The sequence below is a fragment of the Trachurus trachurus genome (genome assembly GCF_905171665.1).
Source record: "Trachurus trachurus genome assembly, chromosome: 21".
NCBI classification, from domain to species: Eukaryota; Metazoa; Chordata; class Actinopteri; order Carangiformes; family Carangidae; genus Trachurus; species Trachurus trachurus.
This window is the reverse complement of record NC_139899.1, coordinates 30,363,058-30,379,363: the sequence shown is the minus strand read 5'-3', so window position 1 is coordinate 30,379,363 and position 16,306 is coordinate 30,363,058. Positions and strand designations below refer to the sequence as shown.

The following is a 16,306-nucleotide window of genomic DNA, read 5'->3' as shown; positions in this document are numbered from 1 at the left end:
ACACACACACACACACACACACACAGAGTACAGCAGATACACACATACACTACCCCCCCACATCTCCACTGATGTCTATGTAGAGTCCACCTCACTCCCTGTACTTTTTAAAGCTCCATATTTTGGTTTTATTTTGAAGGGGTTGATCCATGAAAGGATCAAAAAATGATCTAAGTGTCGTTTCTGACTGATCCAATAAAAAATAGAGCAGATTTCAGAATAAAACACTCAGAGAAACCAAATCCTGCAAAGTTGTTGGATGGTGGGTCCAGGTGGTGAGGGGGCGGGGCTTAGTTGTGACATCACAAAGTGACAGGAAGTCCTGACGGCTGGTTTTAAGGCTCAGTTTCTGAATACAGGCTGTGTGCATTTCTCTGTGGACTGAGGCTTTGATACTTTCACAGTGTTAATATAGAACCTAGAGCTGCTTTATAATCACACTACACATGGACATCTACCTTTATACTGTATGGAGCTTTAACACAAACATCTACCTTTATACTGTATGGAGCTTTAACACAAACATCTACCTTTATACTGTATGGAGCTTTAACACAAACATCTACCTTTATACTGTATGGAGCTTTAACACAAACATCTACCTTTATACTGTATGGAGCTTTAATACAAACATCTACCTTTATACTGTATGGAGCTTTAATACAAACATCTACCTTTATACTGTATGGAGCTTTAATACAAACATCTACCTTTATACTGTATGGAGCTTTAATACAAACATCTACCTTTATACTGTATGGAGCTTTAATACAAACATCTACCTTTATACTGTATGGAGCTTTAACACAAACATCTACCTTTATACTGTATGGAGCTTTAAAGCAGATATCAGCTTCACGGCCGTTTCGGCTAATGCTGCGTTCAAGGCAGGCTTTTGAAACCGTAAGTTACAGCTTCAAGTCACAACTACGACTTGGTAGCGTTCCAGGTAACCCGTAGCTCGTGTTTTTACCATCCTGTTGTCTGTGAAAGTTCCCTATAACGGCCACTCGTAACTTCTGACCCGTGAACTCGTACCAGATCGAACTGGTATGACTTCACAGGAAGGAAAAACACAAAGTACGAGTTTCTTTGAACGCACCATGAGTTAGCAGCCCCCGCCCTTGTCAGGCATCAATTGGTCCTCGTGCTACGTCACCACATTCACGCGCATCCCTTGGCTGCACACACAGCCCTTCATGCCGTTCTCTCTCCTCATTGGATAACACTTGTATCCCACAAGGAAAATTTTCTCCTCGGGTTACAGCAGAGCAGAGTGACGGAGAGACTCGTGTTTAGGCTGAAATACTTCATGTAAGTGATTGCTGACGGAAAATAGGACTATTTAGGACTTATATTAACAAAAACATTCCACTGATATCTGCTTTAACACAAACATTTACCTTTATTTTGAAGGAGCTTTAACACAAACATCTACCTTTATACTGTATGGAGCTTTAACACAAACATCTACCTTTATACTGTATGGAGCTTTAATACAAACATCTACCTTTATTCTGAAGGAGCTTTAACACAGACATCTACCTTTATACTGTATGGAGCTTTAATACAAACATCTACCTTTATTTTGAAGGAGCTTTAACACAGACATCTACCTTTATTTTGAAGGAGCTTTAACACAGACATCTACCTTTATTTTGAAGGAGCTTTAACACAGACATCTACTGGGATCATGTTATTGTTTTTACCAACTGTGTATATTTTTCTTTATTGTTGCACAACTCTGACCTGAGTTTAAACCGCCTGCAGCTGCTGTTGTGTATGAAGCAGCAGCCAATCAGCTTGAGGCTGCATGTTTGATACTGGAGATTATTATTTCTAGAATCACCACAAAACCATTTTAGGAGTTTAGTTTCTGTAGCTGGAGAACAAAAAAAATGAAAACACAAACAAGCAAAAGCCTTGTGATCTGAATCCAGCTGCTATATCACACACAGCCTTAGTTACAGTGTGTGTCAGTGTGTGTGTCAGTGTGTGTGTGTTGTGTTGCTGTAACAGTGTGTGTTGTGTGTGTCTGCAGGGCCCCGTGTTTCTGCGTGTGCAGGGTTACCCCAGCAACCGGCAGGAGAGCCGAGCGCTCAGCTTCACTGAGGAGAAAGCCCACTGGCAGCTCCCCATGAACGAAGTCAACATCATCTGTGATGTCGCCACCAAAGACGGTACACACACACACACACACACACACACACAGACACACACACACGAGATAAACACATGTCCACTGAAGTTTGAAAACAGGAGCTTTTGAATTAAAGAAAAAAAACAGAAAAACACAAAACCATAAACAAGAGTGAAATAAAAACCTTTTTATTTGAGATACAATAGTGAAAATGTTTCTGTCTTCTGTGGCTTTTTTTACTTATCCGGAACATATAAATATAAATATATGAACAAAGATGTAGGCTCGAAAAACTGTCATCTCCTCCGTGTCCACAACCAATCGTAAAAGTATGATTTACATTAACAATCTATGGAATTTTACAGTACAAGTCTTTAAAGGCCGTTTTCTCAGAATGAGTTTTCCCTCAGATTCTGAGCTTCAGACACCAAACCTTCCAGTTTGATCCCTTTCTATATTCTGAAGGTTTTTACAGAGGGGATTGTTGATATATCATTCACAGCCTGATTTATACAACATTTTATTCCTAAAAACATGGCGAAATCGGATTTTTTTGGGGGGCTGGTGACAGTATTTTCTCATTTACAGAGTGATAAAAAGAGATATCCAAAATCCCCTTTGTAAAAACTTCTGACTCTAATGTGTCAACAAAATAAAACAATCATTTTGAAAGTAGCTTTATCCATTGTTTAGATTTCTGTTCTGGAAATGTATGCAAATTAGTGCATATTTCATCAGATATTGCCTCATTTACATATTTAAACATAATTTGACAAAACTTGTAATACAAAAAATATTTGTCTTAATGTAAGAGATAAACTTGGGAAGTTTCATGGTGATATCTGTTAGTTAAAATTTTTACCCTATTCACCTGTAGTGTCTCCCCTTAAAGGGATAGTTCACCCTAGAATGATATTTCGCTCATTATCTACTCACCCTCATGTTGACTAAGGGCTGGAAGAATTTCCAGAGTCCACCGTCCCTTCTCTGAGTTACAGGGGGTCTTGGTGTAGCAGTGCATTTCAATGCAACGGTTGCAAAGGGACACCGGAGCTCTTCGTAAAAAAACACACAAAAAAAACACACACAAAAGCGTGATTTGCGCCGGCGTCAGTGCGGTTACTGCGAATCACGCGATATTTGGACGGACCAGGAATAGGAGAAGAAGAAGAAGACGAGAAGCTTCCGCTACAAACAAGCTTAAAATATAGACTTATTTAATTTTTTTCGGGACAATTACGCAATTTGGGGCTTCAGCACAAGACGGACATTACATACGAGCATCATGGAGGTATTTGGATGTTTTTTTGTGTGTGTTTTTTTACGAAGAGGTCTGGTGTCCCTTTGCAACCGTTGCATTGAAATGCACTGCTACGCCGAGACCCCCTGTAACTCAGAGAAGGGACGGTGGGCTCCGAAACTTCTTCCAGCCCTTAGTCAACATGAGGGTGAGTAGATAATGAGCGAAATATCTTTCTAGGGTGAACTATCCCTTTAAGACAAGGCATATTATATAGCGCATTTCATACCAAGGCAACTGGTGCTCAATCACAATGTGCTTTGCATAAAGACAAAACATTTTTAAATAAGAGAAGCATACAACAGAATAAAAACAAACACTAAAAACAGAGTTAAAAGCAAGAGCAAATAAAAGTAAAATAAAAGAAAATAGATAAAGTTTAAAGTTCTTAAAAAGAGCTCAGCTATAAGCACGTGAAAAGAGAAATGTTTTTAACCTGGATTTAACTTAAAGAAAAATAAATATATAAACTCTAGTTACAGTATATTTGGCCTGGACTAGGAGACGTTAGGATTTAATCTTTTCTAAAATTAGAAAATACACAACATCCTTCAGCCTTTAGAGAAACAGATGGAGCCTCGGGAGATTTCCATAAAAGTATTTATGCAGCGTGGAGGTGAAGGCCAGTGAGAAACATCAAGACGAGTCGACACTGCGCCCTCAGAAACAATCTATTGAAATCATCTCTGCAGACATGAGGATTTTAATCACATATTGCACAGTAATAACCCAGAGTTGTGTGTGTGTTGTGTGTGTCTGTGTGTGTGTGTGTTGTGTTGCAGATGTGCTGTACGTGGCCACCTGTAACCCGGTGAGCCTGTTCTCCATGAGGGAGCGCGGCGAGACGATCCAGAGCATGGAGCTGTACGACGTCTTCCCCCGGACCATCAGCGGCGTCTGGCAGCCGTTCGTCACCGTGGCGCCGCTGGGGAGTCCGCTGGACGGACAGGTGGTGCTGCACGAGGAGCAGGTCGGCACGCACACACACACACACACACACACACACACACACACAGAGAGAGACACACACACAAAGACAGGCCTGTGTGACCAAACGATCACACTCATTAGATTAGATTAACCTCGCTTTTTTTTCTTACTCTCAGGGGAAACGTTTGCAGCAGCAGCAGCAACAACAGAGTCAGTGAACAGGATGTTGATGATATTAAAGGGATAGTTCAACATTTTGGCAAATTGGCCCGTTGCCATAATCCCTATAGTCATAGCAGTAGGTTCGTTACCTTTAATTGTCGGTGCAAGCTGTTTTTAGAACGGTGGAGCAGAGCCGTGAGCTGCTCAGAGCTACGCTACGGAGGCTCATTATGGGATTTCTTGGTTTCCCTCATCAAACTCATCAAATACACAATCCAACAACTCCACAACACAACGCTCTGGTGGACAAGTTGTGACCTGCACATTCACCACGCTATGAGATAATAACACAACGTTACCACACAGAGTTGTTTTAGAGGGAAATACAGAGACTGCTTGATGAAAAACTGTCCCTGAAGGCAACGTGCCTCAGTGGTTTTGCATGAATTTACCAACTCTGTCTGGTAACGTTGTGTTATTATCTCATAGCGTGGTGAATGTGCAGGTCACAACTTGTCCACCAGAGCGTTGTGTTGTGGAGTTGTTGGATTGTGTATTTGATGAGTTTGATGAGGGAAACCAAGAAATCCCATAATGAGCCTCCGTAGTGTAGCTCTGAGCAGCTCACGGCTCTGCTCTGCCGTTCTAAAAGTAGCTTGCACCGACTATAGACTATAGGGATTATGGCAATGGGCCAATTTGCCAAAATGTTGAACTATCCCTTTATAAAGGTTTCTATGGTTTTGCACCATGCACATACAGTATGCTGTGTGTGTGTGTGAGGAAACATGGCAGCTCACTCACCAGGTTTACTTACTTTACTTTGTGAGTCTTTGTGGTTTCGTTTCCTAATCAGGAGAAATAAAAAGTCTAATAGAGTTTATGTGGAAACATTTACACCAGTGAGAGAAAACTCCATTTAAAGAGCAGGTAAGAGTTTCTGTTGGTTTGTTGGTTTGGTCTTTATTTATTTATTTATTGGGGCAGTGCCTCCTGTCCTCTGCAGTTATATATATATATACTATACTGTAATAAGCTCATGATATATAATAATGTATCAGCTCTGTAATTTTGGCTGCAGTAAACAGCTGAGACGTCAGAGTTCAGTCTGAACACGGTGCAGCAGCTTTTTCCATCTTTGTCTCCTGGACCTGGAACAAACTGCACATCTCTGCTCGTCTGTCTCTGACACAGTCGTCTGTTCTTAATTATTATATATATATATTATTATTTTTCCTATTATTATTTTTCGGTCATTTTTGCCTTTTTTAGTTCAGATAGTTGAGGAAATTATCGTCCCATTCGGGATTCAACCTGGTGATCTCCTGCATAAGGGCCAGAGCCCATATGGGACGTGCTCTCTAACCAGAGCATCCCATAATAATGAATAATAATGATAATAATAATAACTTTATTTATATAGCACCTATAAAAACACAAGTGTATAAAGTAGTTCACAAAACATATAAGAGACAAGTCACAAATGCCATAAAACAGGGGTATTCAGATAAAATTTGTTTAATTTTAAAGGTCCAAACTGAATTTTCAAAGGTGAAAACATGTAACATAGTGCACTATGTACAGTATCTTGTATAGTAAAGAACTAGCTATTTTACCATGAATAGAAGTATGTAGTAAATGGATTTGAGGCCTTTCAAGTTAAAGAGAACAAGACAGAAACCCTCTTCACTGTCCTATCAAAATAAAAGCATAAAATACCTACAAAAAAAATAGAAAAAAGTCCATAACTCATGAATTAAAAACTAATTATGACACGGTTAAACTCAATTATGGATAAAATAAGAAAATAGAAGTGATCAGGTCAGAGGTCAGCTTCACTGTGACATCATAAACTTATAGTTAATAGTTTATGTTTATTATTGTCATCGTATGGGCATATACAGTACAACAAAATGTCATTTGGCAGTCTCTCTTTCTCCTGTAGCAGCAAAGGACATTTAAAATTTTTTTTTTTTTTTTTTCTTTTAAACACACAAAGTGCAAGGAGTCAAAAAAATAAATAATTAAATTAAATATCAACATATTAAGATATGAACTACGTAATGTAGAGTAACAGCAACATACAGATGTGACCGTTACTCAGGAGGCTCTGATTCTGGTTGTGACCTCGTAACGTAATAACGGGCTTCCTCTCATTCTACTTGCACAGACAGATGCTAGTATTATGGTATGTTTATATTATATGAACAGGGAGAATAGAAACCAAGAGCCAGGCTGCAGCTTCATAGGAAGAAGACGCGGAGGAACGTCAGAGTTAATGCTGAGTTACGTGGAACACCGTGGACGAGCAGAGAGGAAAGCTGTAAATAGTGTCAGAGTTATGTAATAAAACACACACACACACACACACACGGAGGCATTACAGCCTCTTGTTTCCAGTGTGACGTGTAACGTGACACTTTTATTCCACAACTTCTGGTGTTTCTTCAGTTTTTATTTCGAGCGCCACCGCAAATTCCTCACGGATTTAAAATATCTCTGCTCCGTCAGTTTGAGTTTCTTAAAGCGGTTCGGTCGGTGGTTTAGACCGTTTCTCTCTCTGTCCCTGTGAGACCCGGCCTGGGACAGCCCAGCGTCAGACCAGAACAATGTGCGTTAGTTCGCAGCTCTTTTGCGTTACAGCTGGAGCTTATTAGGAGGAGAGAGGAGGAGGAGGAGGAGGAGGAAGAGGAGGAGGAAGAGGAGCTAAAAATACACCACCACCACCACCGCCGTGATGGATCGAGTTACGTCTGTCGGAAAATGAAGAGCTCCAGACAACATGAAGTTCACTCACAGGTCAAACTGGCCTTCAGAGGAACCAACACACACACACACACTCAGTTAAACACACTCTTAAAGGGATAGTTCAACATTTTGGCAAATTGGCCCATTACCATAATCCCTATAGTCATAGCAGTAGGTTCGTTATCTTTTATTGTCGGTGCAAGCTGTTTTTAGAACGGCGGAGCAGAACCGTGAGCTGCTCAGAGCTACGCTACGGAGGCTCATGGGATTTCTTGGTTTCCCTCATCAAACTCATCAAATACACAATCCAACAACTCCACAACGCTCTGGTGGACAAGTTGTGACCTGCACATTCACCACGCTATGAGATAATAACACAATGTTACCAGACAGAGTTGTTTTAGAGAGAAATACAGAGACTGCTTGATGAAAAACTGTCCCTGAAGGCAACGTGCATCAGCGGTTTTGCATGAATTTCCCTCTAAAACAACTCTATCTGGTAACGTTCTGTTATTATCTCATAGCGTGGTGAATGTGCAGGTCACAACTTGTCCACCAGAGCGTTGTGGAGTTGTTGGATTGTGTATTTGATGAGTTTGATGAGGGAAACCAAGAAATCCCATAATGAGCCTCCGTAGCGTAGCTCTGAGCAGCTCACGGCTCTGCTCCGCCGTTCTAAAAATAGCTACAGTAATAGCCAATTTGCCAAAATGTTGAACTATCCCTTTAAACACACTCACACAGAGGGATGTTCTTCTAGGTGTTTACATACTTGTGGAAGCATCTCCAACACAAACAGAATAACGCTGTTATTACATGTTTAGAATCAGGAAATGGGGTTTTCTGTGTGTGTGTGTGTGTGTGTGTGTGTGTGTGTGTGTGTGTGTGTGTGTGTGTGTGTGTGTGTGTGAGGAATGGGAGGCCATGAGGAAAACATTAGCGTGAAGCAGGGCGGCGGGGGGTTTGGGGGGGGGGGGGGGGCAGCAGCTCCCCCGTGGCTCCTTCTCATAAAAGTCAATTGAAGATGAAGCCTAGTGCGTCACAAACCAAAGCCCTTTCTGCACAGTTTAGCCAACACACACACACACACACACACACACACACACACACACACACACACACACACACACACACACACACACACACACACACACACACACACACACACACACACACACACACACAGAAGCAACACTCAGACAATAAGTCTGTCTAAATTGAATTGAGTCAAGTACAGTAAAGTGCTCACATTAGTGGGAGTTAAAGGCACATCAGCTGTTTGGTGCTGAGGGTTAGAGAGGAGAGGAGAGGAGAGGAGAGGAGAGGAGAGGAGAGGAGCGCCCTCTGGAGGAGGAGAGGAGGAAGAGGAAAAGGAGGAGGAGGAGGAAGAGGAGGATGGGGAGAAGGAGGAGGAAGAGGATGTTCCTCTCTGAGCGGAGGAATCCCATGAATCCTGAGCTTGGAGCTGCAGAGCTTCACTTCTTATCAGCTGCAGCAACATTTAAAACAACATGTGGTGGTTTTATAATGGCAAGACGCTTGTGCATGAAAAACCAATAGATTTAAATGATCAATTCTACTTATTGATATATTTTTATTCATTTATTTAACCTTGAAGATCACCGAGAGTCGATGTGATTCAGTCAATTCAGTCTAAATCTCAGGAGCTGCAGTTTTTTTGTCTGATAAAGTTAAAATGTCAATCTGAACAGCTGTTGGTCAAGACATAAAGGGACATTTTCAACAATTATCACATCATCCAAGTTTATATTTATATGTGAAACATGTCCACTCATACTGAAACCACAATATCTGAACATATTAGGAAGAAGGAAGGCGCTATAGAGCTTCCAAAACTACGAAAAATATTTTTAAGAAGTCATTCATACCGCATGCAATTACAATATTAAATTCATAAACGCATTTCAGGACACTTTAGAGCTATGTACATCACCTTTTTACTCTTTCTCTTTTATTTGTTCTTGTGTATTGGATGACATGCTATTTATTGTGTGTTATTGTATTGTATATAGATGTTGAATTTAACATTACTGCAAGATGTTTTGCAGCTCCAAATCAACTGGGTTCAAACAAAAGTTATAAAATTAGGGATTAAAAATCAAAAATAACAAAATGAAGACGTATGAGATAAAGTTTTGGACTTTTGTTAAATTTGTACATTGTAAAACCAAAATAAAAAGACCTTGATGAAAAAAAAGTGAGGTAAAGTCGACCAAACTAACATGGAAAAGAGGAATAACGAGTCTTTGAGCAGGATTATGAGCTTCAGCAGTAATGAACCTGAGAGCAGAGCGGTGACAGTATCTATGATCTGATAAAACTGATAAAAGAGGAAGTAGTGAATGGGAGCAGTGTTTCTGAGGCAACGGTAAAGGGAGCGTTCAAAAGTCAAAGTAAATTATCTAATTCATTCATTTCCTCGTCTCCATCCACAACAACAACAACAGCAACACGCTGTGTCGAGTGCTGTCCAGTCTTCATTCATAAAGTTTGTGTGTGTGCTGTCTGTCTCTCCCTCAGAGTAACACGGTGCTCCATCTGGACATGGTGACGGGCGCCGTGCGGAGGCTGCTGCTGTCTCCAGACTCGGAGCAGAGCAGCAGCAGCAGCAGCAGCAGCAGCAAGTCGTCCAGCTGGTGGAGCAGCAAGGAGCAGCAGGTCAGAGGAAACTCCCAGTAGAACAGACTCCTCTTCTTTATCACTTATTTTTATTGTTCCACAGCATAACGTTACAAAACATCTGCAGGACTGTGCAAAAGTTTTTGCTATTAAACTTTTTATTTGAAGAAAAAAACGTACATGTACATCTCATCAAGTCTTATCATCGAAGCATATACAGAAAGAAAATAGGTTAAAAAAGAAAAAGCAAGAAAAAAAGAAAAAGAAAATTCAAAATTCATTCATTACAAAAGCACCTACACTCTCTAACACAGCACTCCTCAACAGGTATACTATATATATATACAGTATATGAAGAGCTCTTTTCCAAAACGCTATAAATCCATTTTAATAGTTTTCCAGAAAATGACATTTTTTACCTAGACCCACCCACGGTAATGATGTAGTCTGTACATGGTTACAAACATGTTAAACAAAGAGAACTACGGACTATGGAAGTTTTAATAGTCAAAATATAGACGTTATCATGACGTGAGCACATGTTGCTGTAAACAGAAATACGTCTTTGCTGTAAAAAAATAAAAAATAAAATCGATCGTTGATTTTTTTTTTTATAGCCTATATAACGTCACTGCAACATGCGGCTCTCAGTGCTTGTCGGTGTTGTGTCTATAAATTGTGAAATAACTTTTCCTCGATAGAAATATGAGACGTGGTCGATAGGTTTCATTCATTCATCCATGTTTTGGCAGACGATACAAATAACCAATCATAATGAGATTTCCACCGCGCCGAACCAATCATGTGGCTGGAATAGAGCCAGTCAACAGTAACATGTGCATTTGTTTGGGTTGCTGCAGATGTGCACATCAGCTGACACCGCCGGTAAAAGAGACGGAGAGAATGAGTGTTGTCTCGAAAAAAAAAAACAGTAAAGGAGAACTTGGACAAGTGACTGAAAAGACGCGTGGTGCATAATGGGAACACCAGGCAGCTGGAGCGGACCGCGGTCACGGTGCGGCCGCTCTGCTGCTCACCTCAGTGTGTGCGACAACTCATTCATGGTTGTCTCTGATTACACTGGTAACAGCCTACCTATTCACCTCCAATGTAGACGCGACGTGCGCGCTCGTTACCCAAAGCGGCGCGTATCCGCGTGCATTCGGTGCGACGGCGCCGCCGTTTTCCCCCCCGTGCATGTCCGTTGCTGTGTCAGGCAGGTGTCTCCCACGGAGCTCTGCCCCGTTTCTACGGTGAAGGAGAGACGTCGCCTCCGCGATGTAGAATGTGTTCAATTAAAGTGAAACTAACACATTATATAGGCCTACATGTCCATTACACACTGAATGGGATGTTAAATCCCATGTCTTTATTTCTTCAGTTTATTTTAATAGTAATAATTATGACTAACATTCAGTGAAGACCTAAAAATCAGTATCTCCAAAATTGAAATATTGCAATGGTTTTTATTTTTTTAAAGCATTTTTAATCTAGAAATGTTGGCCTTCTGAAAACTGTCCATCTATATGCACTCAATACTTGGTTGGGGTTGAACTACTGGAAATTGACTTTTCTGTGATATTGTTAATGGTGAGCCCCCCCCCCCCCCGCCAGACAATTCCTCTCTTTTTTGGTCCTGACCCGTTTGCATCCCTGTAGTAAGCAAAGCATCAAGGGAAAAATTAAATTGCACAAGTTGTACATAAATGTCCGCATCAGAACTCCAGAGTTTGCGTCTCTTTGCAGATCCATTGTTGATGTGATGTGTTCACTGACTGTTTGTGTGTTTGTGTTTTCTGCAGGGAGGTCATAAGATGTGTCGTGACTTCTCTCACAAGAACTGGCTCCTGTTCTACAAGGAGAGCGGGTGAGACTCTGTTCTGATGTGGATCCACCACGACCACGACCCTGACGGACCGCTGACCCTCACTCTCTGCTCTGTGTGTGTGTCTGTGTGTGTGTGTGTGTGTCCAGTAACCAGCTGGACGTGCTGGACGTGCTGGAGGGCCGGGTTCACTCCATCTCGCTGCCCATCAACCTGAAGTCGGTGTTCCTGGTGGCCGAGGACCGCTGGCTGCTGCTGGAGAACGACACCAACAAGTAGGTCACGGTGATGATGATAATTAATTTTATTTATAGAGCACTTTCCATCAAAGTGCTGTACAGTTACAGAACGTTTAAAACAGGGTATCCGCGGGGTCTTGAAAAGTATTAAAAGGTGATAAATCAATTTTGGGAAAATTAAGACCCTTAAAAAGTATTAAAAAGTCTTCTCACGACTTTATAAAGTCTTACATTTTGAAGGTATTTTTTCTGAATTAGCTGTCCAAGAGTTTGTGTTGTAAAAAACATTGTGAAAGTGTGTGAATTTATTTGTTTTATTAAAAAACAAAGATGAACCGGTACATAAAAAAGAAAAGAAGTTTGATTGTTGTTTTCGTTTTTTTGGGAGTTGAGCAATGTTTTTTTTGATAAACTTTGCCTTTGATTTATTATCCCAGCCTTTTTTTAATTCTGTTGTATCATAGTGGTCTATATAGTCTTTATCACAAAAACTAAAACTGTTCAGTTACAAGTGTCACTGATGTAAATGGTTACAGCTTGAAGTGGCGGTGAGGTATTAAAAAATATTGAGAAGGTCTTGAAAAAGTCTTAAAAAGGTATTAGAATTAACTTCAAGATTCCTGTATGTACCAACATGTGAAAACAGACACAACAATAAAACAACAATTCAAACATGAATGAAAGAAAAGGCAAAAACACCTACTCCTACGTGACAGTATACAAGTGGGTCTTAAGCTTAGCTTTAAAGACCTCAACTCAACATGACTGCCTGATGTCCAAGGTCGTACAGGTACATAAGTGTTAACAAGGTCTGACATATACAGGGTTCCTATACGCAAGTATGGAAAGTATGGAAAAGTATGGAATTTGATTTCATACATTTGGTCTGGAAAAGTATGGAAAATGGAAACTATTGTATGGAAATATATTTATCTTAATACTTATCTGAAGTTATTTGGGTCAATTATTCTGTATGTCCTATTGTACCTATAGCTACAATTTCCTGGAAATTATTTGGTGACATAATGGCATACACATTCAGAATAATGAAAACAAATGACAAATTGCTTATTTTTTTATATTATGCACATCTATTTACTCAAATATCACAAATTATTTGATTTTTTGCCCCCCAAGAAGTCTGGAAATTAGGGTCTGGAATGGAATGGGTATGGAATTTGGACATTTCAAACGTGTAGGAACCCTGCATATAGATTGGAGCAAGACCATTTAAAATTTTGTAAGTCAACAACAGCACCTTGAAATCAGCTCTTGACCCGAACAGGGAGCCAATGAAGAGAGGCCAATACAGGGCTAACATGGCCAATACAGGGCTAACAGGTTCATAGCGGGATAGTCCAGTCAGCAAACGGGCTGCTGCTGCGTTTTGGACCAACTGCAGACCACCAAGGCTGTTTCTGGGCAGCGCAGATAAAAGCACATTACAATAATCTAACCTCGAAGTTACAAAGGCATGAATAAGAGTCTCTGTGTCTTTCAAAGAGAGGATAGATCTGATCTTTCATGATGATGATGATGATGATGATGCACCTGAACTCACTCATCGTCTGACGTGTGTGTATGTGTGTTTGTGTTGTGTGTGTGTTTGTGTGCTGTTTGACTCAACAGGAAGTTCCTGCTGACCAAGCCCATGCACATGGGGGCTGAAGACTCTGGCGTGTGTCAGCTCCACAGCGTCAGTGAGGAGCCGCTCAGCTCGGGACACGGAGCTGGATCGGGTACAGATACATTCACTATATAATATTATATAATATAATATAATATAATATATACATCTGATCTATTATCTACGAAGGAGTATCAGGGCCAGGCAAAAAAAAAAGGGGGGCCAGGCATAAGAATAAATAAATAGAGAAAATATCAAACTACTAGTTGGTGGCCATGGCTGCTCTACAGATGTCTTGATTAAAGGATAATTACCGTCTTTTACATTCTGGACCTTATTTCTAGCATAAATTACGATCATTTCCTCACCCAGATAACTTTGGTGTCATTACAAGTCGTTGTGATGAAATGAGCTCCAGCCGCAGGCGCGTATATCCGTATAATGGAGTCTACAGGGCAGCAGAATGCAGCCTCTAAATAACACATTATCTGCAGAGAAACTCCTTCATTTCACCAATATTTAGTTCTGATAGGCTAGTGCTATTCCCCTCTGAGTCCGGGGTTAGCTGTTATCAACATCCGGGGTCTGTAGGTTGACCTACTGACCTCTGACCTGGATGATGTCATCTCTGAGCTTGTTGCTACCGCTAATGCTACGGTTCGTTTCTGCGTGTTTCCGACTTGACTTGCTGTTCAGTGAGGACGTGAAGTCAGAGCTGTTAACAGAACCAGACAGATGGACGTACAGAAAAAACAGAGCAGAGCCCCGGGCCCCACCATATGTCTCCTCAGTGAGGCCCCTGAGCTGATCTGGGATCTGTGATCTGGGAGCTGGGACCCCGAGAAAAACACAACACAATAAAACAGGAGCAATGTCCAACAGTGTGGACGGGGTTCGTTCTGCTGACACTCAGAGTGACCTGCAGAGGAAACATGAGACGTGATGTCACAGTGATGTCACAGAGAGGATCGGACAGATGGAGTCGTTTATTTAATCATCTTAAAGGTATAGTTCAATATTTTGGCAAATTGGCCCATTGCCATAATCCCTATAGTCATAGCAGTAGGTTTGTTACCTTTAATTGTCGGTGCAAACTACTTTTAGAACGGCGGAGCAGAGCCGTGAGCTGCTCAGAGCTACGCTACGGAGGCTCATTATGGGATTTCTTGGTTTCCCTCATCAAACTCATCAAATACACAATCCAACAACTCCACAACGCTCTGGTGGACAAGTTGTGACCTGCACATTCACCACGCTATGAGATAATAACAGAACGTTACCACACAGAGTTGTTTTAGAGGTAAATTCATGCAAAACCACTGATGCGCGTTGCCTTCAGGGACAGTTTTTCACCGAGCAGTCTCTGTATTTCCCTCTAAAACAACTCTGTCTGGTAACGTTGTGTTATTATCTCATAGCGTGGTGAATGTGCAGGTCACAACTTGTCCACCAGAGCGTTGTGGAGTTGTTGGATTTTGTATTTGATGAGGGAAAGTAAAAATAGCTTGCACCGACAATTAAAGGTAACAAACCTACTGCTATGACTATAGGGATTATGGCAATGGGCCAATTTGCCAAAATGTTGAACTATCCCTTTATTAACATGTTATCATTTCACCCCCCTCTCTCCCTCCCCAGCTGAGGCGTGCGTCCCCCAGATGTTGTCATGTGAGCAGCTTCCCAACGAGAACCTCAGCGCCGCTCTGGACCAGAAGATCGTCTCTCCCAACCGGCTGCTGGTCGACACCGGCTGCTTCGCTCAGGTCGTCGTCGGCTTCCCCGACCTCATGGTGAGTTAAACAATAAAACACTGTGAAGTCCATATACGTATATTAGATCAGGCAAAATATGGGATGTCATAATCTAAACATATTAAGCAACAGTAACTATTCTATTCTATCATTTTTACTGTGAGACGGAGCGACACTGAATTTCATTGTGCAGTGTGTGTATTAAAGCAGATATCAGTGGAATGTTTTTGTTAATATAAGTCCTAAATAGTCCTATTTTCCGTCAGCAATCACTTACATGAAGTATTTCAGCCTAAACACGAGTCTCTCCGTCACTCTGCTCTGCTGTAACCCGAGGAGAAAATTTTCCTTGTGGGATACAAGTGTTATCCAATGAGGAGAGAGAACGGCATGAAGGGCTGTGTGTGCAGCCAAGGGATGCGCGTGAATGTGGTGACGTAGCACGAGGACCAATTGATGCCTGACAAGGGCGGGGGCTGCTAACTCATGGTGCGTTCAAAGAAACTCGTACTTTGTGTTTTTCCTTCCTGTGAAGTCATACCAGTTCGATCTGGTACGAGTTCACGGGTCGGAAGTTACGAGTGGCCGTTATAGGGAACTTTCACAGACAACAGGATGGTAAAAACACGAGCTACGGGTTACCTGGAACGCTACCAAGTCGTAGTTGTGACTTGAAGCTGTAACTTACGGTTTCAAAAGCCTGCCTTGAACGCAGCATTAGCCGAAACGGCCGCGAAGCTGATATCTGCTTTAACAAATTAACTTAATTCATTCAGATTGAAGCTCTTGAAGCAAGCTCTTTTCTATTCCACCTTAAGGAGCAGCAATTTAAGGCGGACAGAGCACGATCAGAGACTACTTCAAGAAATGTATTGATGATAAATATCAACCAGAATTTGTTTTTGCTGCTGTTTCAAATGTCGATCACCAGAACTTTTAGAGGT

General features: G+C 41.3%; 1 protein-coding gene across 1 annotated transcript in view; it reads left to right on the top strand.

Annotated features, from left to right (window-relative positions):
• vwa8 (von Willebrand factor A domain containing 8) overlaps window positions 1-16,306 on the top strand; it is a 123,115-nt gene that overhangs the window by 69,731 nt on the left and 37,078 nt on the right. The window contains exons 28-34 of the mRNA XM_083997034.1: window positions 2,042-2,180; window positions 4,223-4,410; window positions 9,822-9,959; window positions 11,723-11,787; window positions 11,895-12,020; window positions 13,614-13,723; window positions 15,250-15,401. Of these exons, the coding sequence (XP_083853160.1) occupies window positions 2,042-2,180; window positions 4,223-4,410; window positions 9,822-9,959; window positions 11,723-11,787; window positions 11,895-12,020; window positions 13,614-13,723; window positions 15,250-15,401 (918 nt within the window). The remainder of the gene's footprint in view (window positions 1-2,041; window positions 2,181-4,222; window positions 4,411-9,821; window positions 9,960-11,722; window positions 11,788-11,894; window positions 12,021-13,613; window positions 13,724-15,249; window positions 15,402-16,306) is intronic.